Source organism: Mobula hypostoma, chromosome 2 (assembly GCF_963921235.1).
Source record: "Mobula hypostoma chromosome 2, sMobHyp1.1, whole genome shotgun sequence".
NCBI classification, from domain to species: Eukaryota; Metazoa; Chordata; class Chondrichthyes; order Myliobatiformes; family Myliobatidae; genus Mobula; species Mobula hypostoma.
The window spans coordinates 123,223,348-123,238,859 of record NC_086098.1 but is presented as its reverse complement, the minus strand read 5'-3'; the positions used below and the strand labels follow the sequence as shown (position 1 = coordinate 123,238,859).

The 15,512-nt window shown below is 42.0% G+C and overlaps 1 protein-coding gene across 7 annotated transcripts in view; it reads right to left on the bottom strand.

Moving 5' to 3' along the window:
- The window catches only part of LOC134342449 (serine/threonine-protein kinase MRCK alpha-like), a 623,460-nt gene that overhangs the window by 163,348 nt on the left and 444,600 nt on the right, over positions 1 to 15,512 (bottom strand). For all 7 annotated transcript variants that reach the window (XM_063040586.1, XM_063040588.1, XM_063040587.1 and 4 more), the window contains one exon: positions 1,286 to 1,391. In XM_063040586.1, coding sequence (XP_062896656.1) covers positions 1,286 to 1,391 — 106 coding nt within the window. The remainder of the gene's footprint in view (positions 1 to 1,285; positions 1,392 to 15,512) is intronic.

Sequence of the window (15,512 nt, the reverse complement as noted above, 5' to 3'; positions counted from 1 at the left end):
AGTGCCTCAGGGATCTGTTCTGGGACCCTTACTCTTCGTGATTTTTATAAATGACTGGATGAGGAAGTGGGGGGATGGGTTAGTAAGTTTGCTGATGACACAAAGGTTGCAGGTGTTGTGTATAGTGTGGAGGGCTGTCAGAGGATATAGCGGGACATCGATAGGATACAAAACTGGGCTGAGAAGTGGCAGATGGAGTTCAACCCAGATAAGTGTGAAGTGGTTCATTTTGGTAGGTCAAATATGATGGCAGAATATAGTATTAATGGTAAGACTCTTGGCAGTGTTGCAGATCAGAGGAATCTTGGGGTCCAAGTCCATAGGACACTCAAAGCAGCTGCGCAGGTTGACTCTGTGGTTAAGAAGGCGTACGGTCTATTGGCCTTCATCAATCTTGAAATTTAATTTAGGAGACGAGCAGTAATGTTGCAGCTATATAGGACCCTGGTCAGACCCCACTTGGAGTACTGTGCTCAGTTCTGGCCGCCTCACTACAGGAAGGATGTGGAAGCCATAGAAAGGGTGCAGAGGAGATTTACAAGGGTGTTCCCTGGATTGGGGAGCATACCTTATGAGAATAGGTTGAGTGAACTCGGCCTTTTCTCCTTGGAACGACGGAGAATGTATACGATGATGAGAGGCATTAATCGTGTGAATAGTCAAGACTTTTTCCCAGGGCTGAAATGATTGCCACAAGAGTTCACAGGTTTAAGGTGCTGGGGAGTAGGTACAGAGGAGATGTCAGGGGTAACTTTTTTTACTCAGAGAGTGATGAGTGTATGGAATGGGCTGCTGGCAACGGTGGTGGAGGCGGATAAGATAGGGTCTTTTAAGAGACTTTTAGATAGGTACATGGAGGTTAGTAAAATAGAGGGCTATAGGTAAGCCTAGTAATTTCTAAGGTAGGGACATGTTCAGTACAACTCTGTGGGCCGAAGGGCCTGTATTGTGCTGTAGGTTTTCTATGTTTCTAATGATACCGGAAAGGGTACTCTAGTGAGCACTGATCTCTTCAACTGAATTGCATATAAATGTAGATCAGCCACAAAGGACCAATTACTTCACATTTAAAACAGCATGGAAACTGAAAAGGTGCAAAGAGTTGGATATTCAAAATATCCATTTGTTCACAGCTGCAAACTTAGATAATTTATAACATACTTTCAAACTGGGGAGACATTAGACCTTCCCACACAAAGCTGAACTGCCTCCAATAATTCTAGACCATGGAATTTGTTCCACACATGGGTACAAAATATTGCATAGAGTATCAGGAAAGTCTCACCTTATCAAGTTCGTTTGATAGCTTCTTGTTGTCTTCAATCAGCATGATCCTCTCTCGCTCATATTTCTGCTTAAATTCGCCTTCAAACTCTTCCCTTTCATTTTGACTGTATTAACAAATATATATGTAGATAAACACATAATTCAAAAGCATGAACCCACCTATAAACTGAGTTATATTTCACAAAGCAGCATCATATCGTTTACACGGAAGACATATCACCATGATGAATGCATTCTTGCATGTTAATTCTAGAATGTGGCTGCAATGTAATATGGTTGGCTGGGATAAATTTAAAAGAACAGGCAGTTTAAGCAGTTCAACATTTATAAGAATTTGATTCCCTTGTCTTCAAGGCTCAGCTGTCATACTGAATGTGCACTGCAGTCACAGGAAAATCTTAAAATGTTCTGTTCCTATCCTGAATATATAAGTGTATGGTTTTGCACAGTCCTAATGACAATCTTCAGTTAAAACTGGTCACGATCAAGCTACTTAGATCAGAAAACATTGCATGAAAGGTTGCTGGAGACTATATAATATCAACCGTCAAAAGTGAATGGGATACACGAAACAAAAAGAGGTAAAAGATCAGCATTTCTACACAGTTCTTCACAACAACACTTCCAGGAGCACCTGCATTTTTCTGAATGCCTTGCAGTTTTTTTTCACTTCATGTTTTTATCCAATTTGCCTTTTAAGTTTCTAAAGAACCTATTTCCACCACTCTTTAATGCTTTGTAAAACATTGCATACTTGTAGAGTCATAGATTCATACAGCACATTAAAAAGGCCCTCCCACCCATCATCTCTATGCCACTCATTGTACCTATCTGCAGTAATCCCACTTCCGTCCCCCATGATTTGGTCCATAGCCTTCAATGGTTTATCACTGGTTCAAATACTAATTACGCCGCCCCCCCCCCCCAAATTCATCAGGAAACTGCAAAAAAGGACTACACATTTACCTCAAGTTATGAATGTATATTGGAAGGGACCAATCCCAACAGTAGGCTGCTGAAAGCACTTATGAACATTGATCTAAACAACAACTCTGTTCAAATAATGCAGCTATTGCATGTTCCACTTGAAAAACAGTCAATATTTTCTAGCTACCAAAGTTACTCAGTGCTTCTTTGAACTACAGGAAAATAGTAGGCAACAAGCCCACTGCTTCACTTCCAAAAACTAAGACTTCTGAACCCTAATCTGGCTGTGGAAAGGGGATACTGCTTTCAAAGGAATGTTCTCCTTGGCAGGATCTGGTATTTTCTATTACAACTGCAATGTTTCAAATGCTGTAGAAACTCTTTAAACTCTCTGCACACTTTCAATCCTGACTTCTTATGCATCAGTCCACGACTGGAGTCATGCTTTCTTCTCTTCTGAAACATACTCCTTTGACCTTGTATTTAGCCACCTGTCTAAATGTCCCATAATTGTAAATGCAAAAAAATGGTGTTTCACCAAGTGACAAGCACAACACAGACTCGAGTGAGTAATGAGTATATGAGTCTGCCCTGTTAGATGCACGTTATTGTTTCATTACTTAAAATATCTCAATCAACAAGTATATTTGAAATAAGTGCAGGGACAACTCATCACCAACAGTGGATTATACATTAATCAGATTTTTAAAATTCTGAAATATAAATCAAAGCTTGTCACTTCAATATATCAGTTTAAACACCCCTCCCCGCGCCCCCCCCCGTATAATGTTGCTGCTTGGATGTTGACTAAAAAAAAATGCCCCTAAAACAACAATCACTGTTTATAGCTTCTCAACTGACATTAACAATATATTACAAATTATTTAGACTTCTACACATATGCAAATTTAATAACACCTAGAAATAGTATTTTACTGAAAATTTTCAAAACTGAAGAATTAGTATTAAATGAAGTTGAATTGTTCAGGTTTAGCAGTCAGTTGTGGACTAATCAATTATCACTGGGAGCAGAAACCAAGGCTTCAACTTTGTGCTGGGCCAACAATGGACTCACCCTCATGATACAAGAGACTGGGGGCAGATACTGGAACCTGGAGCACCAAACAATCAGCTGGAGGAACTCAGCAGGTTGAGCAGCATCTGCAGGTGGAATTGCCAATGTTTCAGATTGAAGCCCTGCATTAGGGCTGAGAGTGGAGAAGGAAGGTGGTTAGTAAAAAATATGTGGTGGGGGGGAGTAATGATGAGATAGGAGCACGAAGTGATAGGTGGTTAGAGGAAGGGTGAAAGATGACAGGCAGGCTGCACCAGGGAGGGTAGTGGGGTAGAGACAGGAGACAGTGGCATCTGGATGATAGACGGAGGCAGAAAAAGGGAGGGAAAATTGTGAGAGGTAAATAGGAGTGGGTGGGAGGAAGGGAAGGTGAAGATTGGAAACAGCATTGGAGGATAAGCAGGAATATAAAAGGCTGGAATCAGTTAATTAAAAAAGGTATTAAAGGAGAGAAGTGAATGGCAGATGGAACCAGAAACAGAAACGGGAAGAGGGTGGGGGGGGGAGGAGGAGGGGGAAAACAAGCAGATAATGTAACCACCTGGGGGGGTGTGGGAGAGAGGGAGACAGTGGATGATGAGGGTGTTTGAGGTTGGGGAAGGGAACAAAATTGAGTGGAACAGAGGAGTACCAGAAGGAAGTGGGGTGGGGGGGGGGAGGAGGGGTGTTAGAAATCAACTATGGGGAGAAGTTCCGATAATTGGAAAATTTAATGTTCATGCCATTGAGTTGTGAACTACGCAGGCAGAATATGTTGCTCACAAGACCAACTTGAGTATAATATAACTCTTCTTCAATGGATTCATGTACAGAGGGATCCTGGGGGTCTATTTTCATAAGCTCACTGATAGTGGCCACACATTCAGATACTGTATAGTTGGTTAAAAAAAAGCATATGGCACGTTTGCCTTCTTTGAACAGGACACTTTAGCATAAGAGAAAGGAAGTCATGTTGCAGCTGTATAAAACTTTGAATATATTGTGTTTCTTTTGTATTGAGTGCAGTTCTGGCTATCCATTATAGGAAGGAGGTGGAGGCTTTGGAAAAGGTGCAGAAGAGGTTTAACAGATGGTGCCTCAATTAGAGAATATGAGCTATAAGCAGAGGCTGGATGAGATGGGTTGTTTTCTCTAGAGTGTCAGAGGCTGATTTAAGACCCAATTGAAGTTCATCAAATTATGAAAAGCACTGATAGGATAGACAGAATCTTTTTCTCGTGATGGAAATGTCAAACACAAGAGAGTTTAACGTGAAGGTAAGAGAGGGGGAGGTTTAAGGAGATGTCCAGGCCAGGTTATTTTACACAGAAAATGGCAGGTGCCTGGAATGGATAGCAAGGGCACAGGTGGAAGCAGATACAATAGTGGCATTTATGGGGTTGTTCGACAGAAACTTGAAAATGTAGGGAATGGAGGTTTATAGATTATGTTTGATGCAGGCATCGTGGGTGGAAGGATCAGTTCCTGAATTATATTGTTTTATGTTCTATCCACACTACTATGGAGCTAGTGTGGATACTGCAAAACATTGCAAACACATAAGAAGATAAGACACAGGAGCAGTAGACCATTCGGCTCATTGAGCCTGCTCTGCCATTTCATCATCGCTTACCCATTTCCCACTCAACCTCATTCTCCTGCCTTCACCCCATAATCTTTCATGCCCCAACTAAGCAACCTCCACCTTAAATACACACAATGACCTGGCCTCTACAGCTGCCTGTGACAACAAATTCCACAGATTCACCATCCTTTGGCTAAAGAAATGTCTTCACAACAGAACTTAAACTAATATGAAACTCTTATTCCTCTGTTGACTGCAGAATTCTTATACCATTTCAAATAAATTGTTAAATTGTGCTACATTTAAAGTGCATTTGATCATATGATAACCTGACCAGATGTCTCATTCCTTGGAGAGGAACAATAATAGAGCTACAATACATGGTAGGTCCTCTCGGTCAACAAATGGCATCCAAGAGTTTACCATTGCAAAACACAAATTCTGTTTCAGCTTAACTGTGAAGATAGATCAGACTTCAAATTTTCATACAACTCAACTTAAATCTCTGCTCCATACTGAGAGAGTCCCTCTGCATGTAGAGACTAAACATATCATATCATGATCTACTTGGCCTTGAGCATTCATACAAACTTAAGATTGAATATTACATTTCACTCTTTCAGAATCATTAAGCTATGGATCACCACAAAATTGTTACCAGGCAACAAATTCATTCTAAAATCAAGACCTATCAAGTGTGACAGTGGGAAAGTATGTATGGAACCTGAGGAAATAGCAGCGGTACTTAATGAATACTTTACTTCAGTATTCACTATGGAAAAGGAACCTGGCGATTGTAGGGATGACTTGCAGCAGACTGAAAAGCTTGAGCATGTAAATATTAAGAAAGAGGATGTGCTGGAGATTTTGGAAAGCATCATGTTGGATAAGTTGCTGGAACCGGATGAGGTGCACCCCAGACTACCGCGGGAGGCGAGGAAGGAGATTGCTGATCCTCTGGCAATGATCCTTGCATCATCAATGGGGATGGGAGAGGTTCCGGAGGATTGGAGGGTTGCAGATGTTGTTCCTTTATTCAAGAAAGGGAGTAGAGATAGCCCAGGAAATTACAGACCAGTCAGTCTTAACCTCAGTGGTTGGTAAGTTGTTGAAGATCCTGAGAGGCAGGATTTATGAACATTTGGAGAGGCATAATATGGTTAGGAGTAGTCAGCATGGCTTTGTCAAGGGCAGGTCATGCCTTACAAGCCTCATTGAATTTTTTGAGGATGTGACTAAATACATTGATGAAGGAAGAGCAGTAGATGTAGTGTATATGGATTTCAGCAAGGCATTTGATAAGGTACCCCATGCAAGGCTTATTGAGAAAGTAAGGAGGCATGGAATCCAAGGGGACATTGCTTTGTGGTTCCAGAACTGGTTTGCCCACAGAAGACAAAGAGTGGTTGTAGATGGGTCATATTCTGGATGGAGGTCGGTCACCAGTGGAGTGCCTCAGGGATCTGTTCTGGGACCCTTAATCTTCGTGATTTTCATAAATGACCTGGATGATGAAGTGGGGGGATGGGTTAGTAAGTTTGCTGATGACCCAAAGGTTGCAGGTGTTGTGGATAGTGTGGAGGGCTGTCAGAGGGTACAGTGGGACATTGATAGGATGCAAAACTGGGCTGAGAAGTGGCAGATGGAGTTCAACCCAGATAAGTGTGAAGTGGTTCATTTTGGTAGGTCAAATATGATGGCAGAATATAGTATTAATGGTAAGACTCTTGGCAGTGTTGCAGATCAGAGGGATCTTGGGGTCCAAGTCCATAGGACACTCAAAGCAGCTGCGCAGGTTGACTCTGTGGTTAAGAAGGCGTACGGTCTATTGGCCTTCATCAATCTTGGAATTGAATTTAGGAGACGAGAGGTAATGTTGCAGCTATATAGGACCCTGGTCAGACCCCACTTGGAGTACTGTGCTCAGTTCTGGCCGCCTCACTACAGGAAGGATGTGGAAGCCATAGAAAGGTGCAGAGGAGATTTACAAGGATGTTCCCTGGATTGGGGAGCATGCCTTATGAGAATAGGTTGAGTGAACTCGGCCTTTTCTCCTTGGAGCGACGGAGGATGAGAGGTGACCTGATAGAGATGTATACGATGATGAGAAGCATTGATCGTGTGGATAGTCAAGAGACTTTTTCCCAGGGCTGAAATGGTTGCCACAAGAGGACACAGGTTTAAGGTACTGGGGAGCAGGTACAGAGAAGATGTCAGGGGTAAGTTTTTTACTCAGAGAGTGGTGAGTGTGTGGAATGGGCTGCCGGCAATGGTGGTGGAGGTGGATACGATAGGGTCTTTTAAGAGACTTTTAGATAGGTACATGGAGCTTAGTGAAATAGAGGGCTATAGGTAAGCCTAGTAATTTCTAAGGTAGGGACATGTTCGGCACAACTCTGTGGGCCAAAGGGCCTGTATCGTGCAGCAGGTTTTCTATGTTTCTATTAGCACTGTTACTCTTTTTCCAAAAGCCCCAATCATTCTTAGGAGTCAGGTACACCCATGTATCTCCAATTGAAGAATAAAGATAATGATCATTCTGTGCATTTCTCAGTTCAGATACCAGCTGCAAGGCACAGTGCCTTCTTCAAATAGCAGAAACACTTTTCATCACGCCGTAATGCATGTCTGGGCAACGGATGAAAGATGTCATACAGAGTGACTAACTTCTCCAAACTGGAGATATCCAAGTTAGTTAGGAACAGATGTGTCAGATGTTAAATTGCCTTAAGCTTTAAAAAAATATGGTAGGTGTCCCCCGCTTTCCGAATGTTTGCTTTACGACATTTTGCTTTTACGAAAGACCTACATTACTACTTGTTTTCGCTAACCGAAAGAGGATTTTCGCTTTTATGAGAAAAGATACCCGCTTTAAACTTGTGTTTACCCCGAGAAAGACCATCATGATCATGAAACAGGGCAGGTATGTGCGCATGCGTGTACGAGTCGATTTTTTTCTGCAAATCGGTCTTGGCTCAATCTTCCCGATTCTGATAAGTGAAACTACACTGTGCATACATTATTTCTACTTTATATAGCCTTGTATTTATCATATCATTCCTGCTTTTACTATATGTTAGTGTTACTTTAGGTTTTATGTACTGTTTGGTATGATTTGGTAGGTTATTTTTTGGGTCTGGGAACGCTCAGAAATTTTTCCCATATAAAATTAATGGCAATTGCTTCTTCACTTTACGCCATTTCGGCTTACGAACAGTTTCATAGGAATACTCTACCTTCAGATAGCAGGGGAAACCTGTATTTAGACATAACAGCATCAAAATCTCAGGATATCCCAAATCCAATTATATTTTAAAATAAGTATATTGATTTAATTACGCACAGCATGGACTCAAAAACAGAACGTGACATAATTGACTAATGAACCTACGTTTGATTATTAGAAGTGCTCAGGATATCAGGTAGCAGTTGTGCAGACAGCACTATTCTGCTAAAGGTTCTCAAAACTTTAGTTCTAATTCTTTTTCCTCAGATGTTATCTCTAATGTTTTTGTTTCATATTTTCAGGAACTGTACTAAATTGTATTTTGTTGTTAATTAATGTCAGGACAATAGGAGAACTCCCAGTTTCTTCCAGTACTTCATCAAAAGTGTTCTAAAGTAAGTACATGTTTGGCACAGTTTTGTGAGCCAAAGGGCCTGTAGGTTTTCTACATTCTATGTTCTCTATGTTCTTAAAGCTTTCCACTTGATGAAAAATGGTAGAACCAGGATTCAACACATAACTTAAATTTATTTCTTAACAGAATATTGTTATAATAAGGTTGCGATAGGTGATTTTAACTTTCCATATATTGACTGGGACTCCCATACTGAATGGGATAGAGCTTGTCAAATGTATTCAGGAAAATTTCCTTAATCAATATACAGGATGGAGGTCCCAACCAGATAAAGCGCAAAGCTGGATCTCCAATTAGGGAAAAAGATAGGGCAGGTAACAGAAGTGCATGTAGAAGAACATTTTGGATCAAGTGATCATAATTCCACTAGCTTCAGGATAATTTTGAATTTTTCGGATTTTTTTCATCGGTGTTCAGAGAGGCGGGACTGCACAGGCGTGTGACGTCGGGCAGTGAAGCGCGGAAGATTTAAAAGGAACACAGCCTTATACAGTGGGCAGCGTAGTTTGCAGGCTGCAGAGTGAGCCCGGGAGCAGAGTGAAGGCTTAAGGGCTTTGGCTCAACGGGCTTAGGCGGAAACGGGCGAGGCGAGGAAGGTTTGGTATTCATTTTTTGTTGTTATTTGAGGAGAGGGGGAAGTATGAGTGTGAGGGCAGCTTGTTGTTCTCAGTGCCGGATGTGGGAGGTTGTGGAGTCTCCCAGCCTCCTGGACGTCCACATCTGCGCCAGATGCACCAAGATGCAGCTCCTAAGAGACCACGTTAGGGAACTGGAGCTGCAGGTCGATGACCTTCGCCTGGTCAGGGAGAGTGAGGAGTTGATAGAGAGGAGTTACAGGCAGGTGGTCACACCGGGGCCACGGGAAGCAGAGAAGTGGATCACCGTTAGGAGGGGGAAGAAGAAGAGACAGGTAATAGAGAGTACCCCAGTGGCTGTGCCCCTTGACAATAAGTACTCCTGTTTGAGTACTGTTGGGGGGGGCAGCTTACCTGAGGGAAGGAAGCAACAGTGGCCATGCCTCCGGCACAGAGTCCGGCCCTGTAGCTCAGAAGGGTAGGGAAAGGAAGAGGAGGGCAGTAGTAATAGGGGACTCGATAGTTAGGGGGTCAGATAGGCGATTCTGTGGACGCAGTCCGGAGACCTGGATGGTAGTTTGCCTCCCTGGTGCCAGGGTCCGGGATGTTTCTGATCACGTCCAAGATAGCCTGAAGTGGGAGGGAGAGGAGCCAGAGGTCGTGGTACATATAGGTACCAATGACATAGGTAGGAAAAGGGGAGAGGTCCTGAAAGGAGAATATAGGGAGTTAGGAAGGGAGATGAGAAAAAGGACCTCAAAGATAGTAATCTCAGGATTAGTTGCCTGTGCTACGCGACAGTGAGGGTAGGAATGCAATGAGGTGGAGGATAAATGTGTGGCTGAGGGATTAGAGCAGGGGGCAGAGATTCAAGTTTTTGGATCATTGGGACCGCTTTTGGCACAGGTGTGACCTGTACAAAAAGGACGGGTTACATTTGAATCCTAGGGGGGACCAATATCCTGGCGGGGCGATTTGCAAGGGCTACTGAGGTGACTTTAAACTAGAATGGTTGGGGGGGTGGGAATCAAATTAAAGAGACTAGGAGAGAGGAGGTTAGTTCACAAATAGAGAAAGCTAGGAGACAGTGTGTGAGGGAGGATAGGCAGGGGACAGAGATCAGGAACACTCAGACCAAAGATGTAGGGGACAAAGGAAGAAAAAGATAACAAAGTTGTTTGCTCCATTAGAGATAAACAGAGAGTATGAGGTGGAGAGTTTCTTAAATGCGTCTATTTTAATGCTAGGAGCATTGTAAGAAAGGTGGATGAGTTTAGAGCATGGATTGATACCTGGAAATATGATGTTGTAGCTATTAGTGAAACATGGTTGCAGGAGGGGTGTGATTGGCGACTAAATATTCCAGAATTTCATTGCTTCAGGTGTGATAGAATAGGAGGGGCAAGAGGGGGAGGTGTTGCATTGCTTGTTAGAGAAAATATAACAGCGGTGCTCCAGCAGGATAGATTAGTGGACTCGTCTAGGGAGGCTGTTTGGGTGGAATTGAGGAATAGGAAAGGTGTAGTGACGCTTATAGGAGTGTATTATAGACGACCTAATGGGGACTGAGAACTGGAGGAGCAAATTTGTAAGGAGATAGCAGATATTTGTAGTAAGCACAAGGTTATGATTGTGGGAGATTTTAATTTTCCACACATAGACTGGGAAGTCCATTCTGTAAAAGGGCTGGATGGTTTGGAGTTTGTCAAATGTGTGCAAGATAGTTTTTTGCAGCAATACATAGAGGTACCAACCAGAGAAGGGACAGTGTTGGATCTCCTGTTAGGGAATGAGATAGGGCAGGTGACAGAGGTATGTGTTGGGGAGCACTTCGGGTCCAGTGATCACAATACCATTAGTTTCAATATAATTATGGGGAAGGATAGGACTGGACCCAGGGTTGAGATTTTTGATTGGAGAAAGGCTAACTTTGAGGAGATGCGAAAGGATTTAGTAGAGTGGATTGGAACAATTTGTTTTATGGGAAGGCTGTAATAGAGAAATGGAGGTCATTTGAAGGTGAAATTTTGAGGGTACAGGATCTTTATGTTCCTGTTAGGTTGAAATGGAAGGTTAAAAGTTTGAGAGAGCCATGGTTTTCAAGGGATATAGGAAACTTGGTTCGGAAAAAGAGAGGGATCTACAATAAATATAGGCAGCTTGGAGTTAACGAGGTGCTCGAGGAATATAAAGAATGTAAAAAGAATCTTAAGAAAGAAATTAGAAAAGCTAAAAGATACAAGGCTGCTTTGGCAAGTAAGGTGAAAATAAATCCACAGGGTTTCTAGATATATTAATAGCAAAAAGATAGTGAAGGATAAAATTGGTCCCTTAGAGAATCAGAGTGGATGGCTATGTGCAGAGCCAAAAGAGATGGGGAAGATTTTGAACAATTTCTTTTCTTCGGTACTCACTAAGGAGAAGAATATTGAATTGTGTAAGGTAAAGGAAACAAGAAGGGTAGTTATGGAAAGTATGATGATTAAAGAAGAGGAAGTACTGGCACTTTTAAGGAATATAAAAGTGGATAACTCTCCGGGTCCAGACAAGATATTCCCTAGGACCTTGAGGGAAGTTAGTGCGGAAATAGCAGGGGCTCTGACAGAAATATTTCAAATGTCATTAGAAACAGGGATGGTGCCGGAGGATTGGCATATTGCTCATGTGGTTCCATTGTTTAAAAAGGGTTCTAAGAGTAAACCTAGCAATTATCCGCCTGTGAGTTTGACGTCAGTGGTGGGTAAATTGATGGAAAGTATTCTTAGAGATGGTATATATAATTATCTGAATAGATAGGGTCTGATTAGGAACAGTCAACATGGATTTGTGCATGGAAGGTCATGTTTGACAAATCTTATTGAACTTTTTGATGAGGTTACTAGGGAAGTTGATGAGGGTAAAGCGGTGGATGTTGTCTATATGGACTTCAGTAAGGCCTTTGACAAGGTTTCACATGGAAGGTTAGTTAGGAAGGTTCAATCGTTAAGCATTAATATCGAAGTAGTAAAATGGATTCAGCAGTGACTGGATGAGAGACGCCAGAGAGTTGTGGTGAATAACTGTGAGTCAGATTGGAGGATGGTGTGTAGCGGTGTGCCTCAGGGATCTGTACTGGGTCCAATGTTGTTTGTCATATATATTAATGATCTGGATGATGGGGTGGTAAATTGGATTAGTAAGTATGCAGATGATACTAAGATAGGTGGCATTGTGGATAATGAAGTAGGTTTTCAAAGCTTGCAGAGAGATTTAGGCCAGTTAGAAGAGTGGGCTGAAAGATGGCAGATGGAGTTTAATGCTGAAAAATGTGAGGTGCTACATTTTGGTAGGACTAATCAAAATAGGACATACATGGTAAACGGTAGGGCATTGAAGAATGCAGTAGAACAGAGGGATCTAGGAATAATGGTGCATAGTTCCCTGAAGGTGGAATCTCATGTGGATAGGGTGGTGAAGAAAGCTTTTGGTATGCTGGCCTTTATTAATCAGAGCATTGAGTATAGGAGTTGGGATGCAATACTGAAATTGTATAAGGCATTGGTAAGGCCAAATTTGGAGTATTGTGTACAGTTCTGGTCACCGAATTATAGGAAGGATGTCGATAAAATTGAGAGAGTACAGAGGAGGTTTACTAAAATGTTGCCTGGGTTTCATCTCCTAAGTTACAGAGAAAGGTTGAACAAGTTAGGTCTTTATTCTTTGCAGCGTAGAAGGTTGAGGGGGGACTTGATAGAGGTGTTTAAAATTATGAAGGGGATTGATAGAGTTGATGTGGATAGGCTTTTTCCATTGAGAATGGGGGAGATTCAAACAAGAGGACATGAGTTGAGAGTTAAAAGGGCAAAAGTTTAGGGGTAACATGAGGGGGAACTTCTTTACTCAGAGAGTGGTAGCTGTATGGAACCAGTTTCCAGCAGAAGTGGTTGAGGCAAGTTCGATGTTGTCGTCTAAAGTTAAATTGGATAGATATATGAACAGAAAAGGAATGGAGGGTTATGGGCTGAGTGCAGGTCGGTGGGACTAAGAGTTTGGCATGGACTAGAAGGGCCGAGATGGCCTGTTTCCGTGCTGTAATTGTTATATGGTTATATTATGGAGAGGGATAGGACTAGTCCTGAGATTGAGATTCTAAATTGGAGAAAGGCCAATTTTGATACCATCTGTTTGGTGTGGATTGGGATAGATTGTTTTGTGGCAAAGGGAGTTTGGTTCTTAGGAGGCCTTCAAAAGTGGAATATTGAGTTAGCATATTCCTGTCAGAGTAAAAGGCAAGGATAACAGGTTTAAGGAAGCTTGATTTTTGAGAGGTACCAAGGCCCTGGTTAAGAAGAAGGAGGTGCATAGCGCTGGTTTAAGGAGCAAGGAACAAATGCTCTTGAGGAAAGAAGGAAATCAGGAGGATTAAAAGAAGGCATAACGTTTCTCTGGCAGACAAGGTGAAGGAGAATCCCAAGGGCTTCTATATTAAGAGCAAAAGGACAAAATTGACAATATTAAGGAACAAAATTGATCCACTTGAAGATCAGTGTGGTCATCAATGCAAGGAGCCAAAGAGGTGGGGAAGATCATAATGGATTTTTTGTACTTACTCGAGAAACGGACACAGAGTCTACAGAACAGAAGCAAAACAGTAGTGAGGTCATGGACCATATACAAATTACAGAAGAGGAGATTCTTGCTGTCTTCGGGCAAATTAGAGTGGAATAATCCCCAGGGCCTGACAAGGTGTTTCCTCAGACCTTGTTGGAAGCTAATGCAGAAATTGCAGACGTCCTAGCAGAAGTTTTTAAAATGTCCTTAACCACAGGTGAGGAGCTGGAATTCTTGAGGATAGCTAATGTTGTTCTGTTGTTTAAGAATGGCCAGGAAAGTATAGGCCTGAGAGCCTGATGTCAGTCGTGCATAAATTATTGGAAGATATTCTAAGGGACAGAATATATAAATATTTGGGCTGACTGGGCTTGATTAGGAATCGTCAACATGGCTTTATGTATGGTAGGTTGTGTCTAAAAATATTTATAAAGGTTTTTACAGAGGTTAGCAGGAAAGTTTATGAAAAAAAAGGCAGCGAATGTTGTCTACATGAATGCTTTTGACCAAGCCCCGTATGGGAGTCTGGTCAAGAATATTCAGTCGCTTGGCATTCAATATGAAGTAGTAAACAGAGAGTGGTAGTGGATGGTTGCCACTCAAACTAGAGGTCTGTGACTAGTTGTATGTTGCAGGGATTGGTGTACGGTCCTTTATTGTTTGTCATTATATCAAAGATCTGGATGATAATGTGGCAAATTGGATCAGCAAATATGTAGATGACAACAAGATTGGGACATAGTGGACAATGGGAAAGGCTATGACACTTTGCAGCGGGATCTGAACCAGCTGGAAGAATGGGCTGAAAAATGGCAGATGGAATTTAATGCAGGTAAATAAATATGTTGCATTTATGGGAGGATAGAGCAGGGTAGGACATACACAGTGAACAACAGGGCACTGAGGAGTGCAATAGAATAAAAGGATCTGGCGATATAGATCTGTAATTCATTGTAGGTGGCGTCATAGGTAAATAGGGCTGTAAAAAGAGATTTTGTCATATTCGCCTTTGTAAATCGGAGAACAGAGGTTGTGATGTTATACTGAAGTTGTATCCGATGTTGGTGAGGCCAAATTTGGAGCATTATGTGTAGATCTGGTCACGTACTTACAGGAAAGATATCAATAAGATTAAAAGAGTACAGAGAAAATTTATAAGGATGTTGCCAGCATGTGCAAACCTGAGTTATAGGGAAAGGTTGAATTGGTTATTTTCTGGAGTGTAGTAGGAGAATGAAGGGAGATAGAGATCTACAAAATTATAAGGGGTTACAAACAGGGTAAATGCAAGCAGAAGTTTCCCACTGAAGTTAGGTGAGATTGGACCTAGAGGTTATAGATAAAAAATGAAAAGTTAAATGTATAAGGGAAACCTTATACAGATGTTGGCGCGTGGCCAAGTTGTTAAGGCGTTGGTCTAGTGATCTGAAGGTCACTAGTTCGAGCCTCAGCTGAGGCAGCGTGTTGTGTCCTTGAGCAAGGCTGAGAGTATGGAACAAGCTGCCAGCGGAACTGGTGGATGTGGGTTTGAATACTGCACTTAAGAGAAATTTGGATAAGTATATGGGTAAGAGGGGTATGGAGGATTATGGTCCAGGTGTAGTTTGGTGGTACTAGAAGTAACTAGATGGGCTGAAGGGCTTGCTTCTGTGCTCTACTGCTCTATGATGGGTTGGAGCAATATTGACTCAATAACACAATTCTAACAAGTGTGCAGGAAATGTGGGACCTGGGTATATGTGTAAGAAGTCTTTAGAAACAGTGTAGCATGCTGATACAGAGGTGACTAATCACTTTGAATTCTGGGAGGCGTGAACATAAAAGTACAGTGGTTCTGTACAAAATGTTTAAGG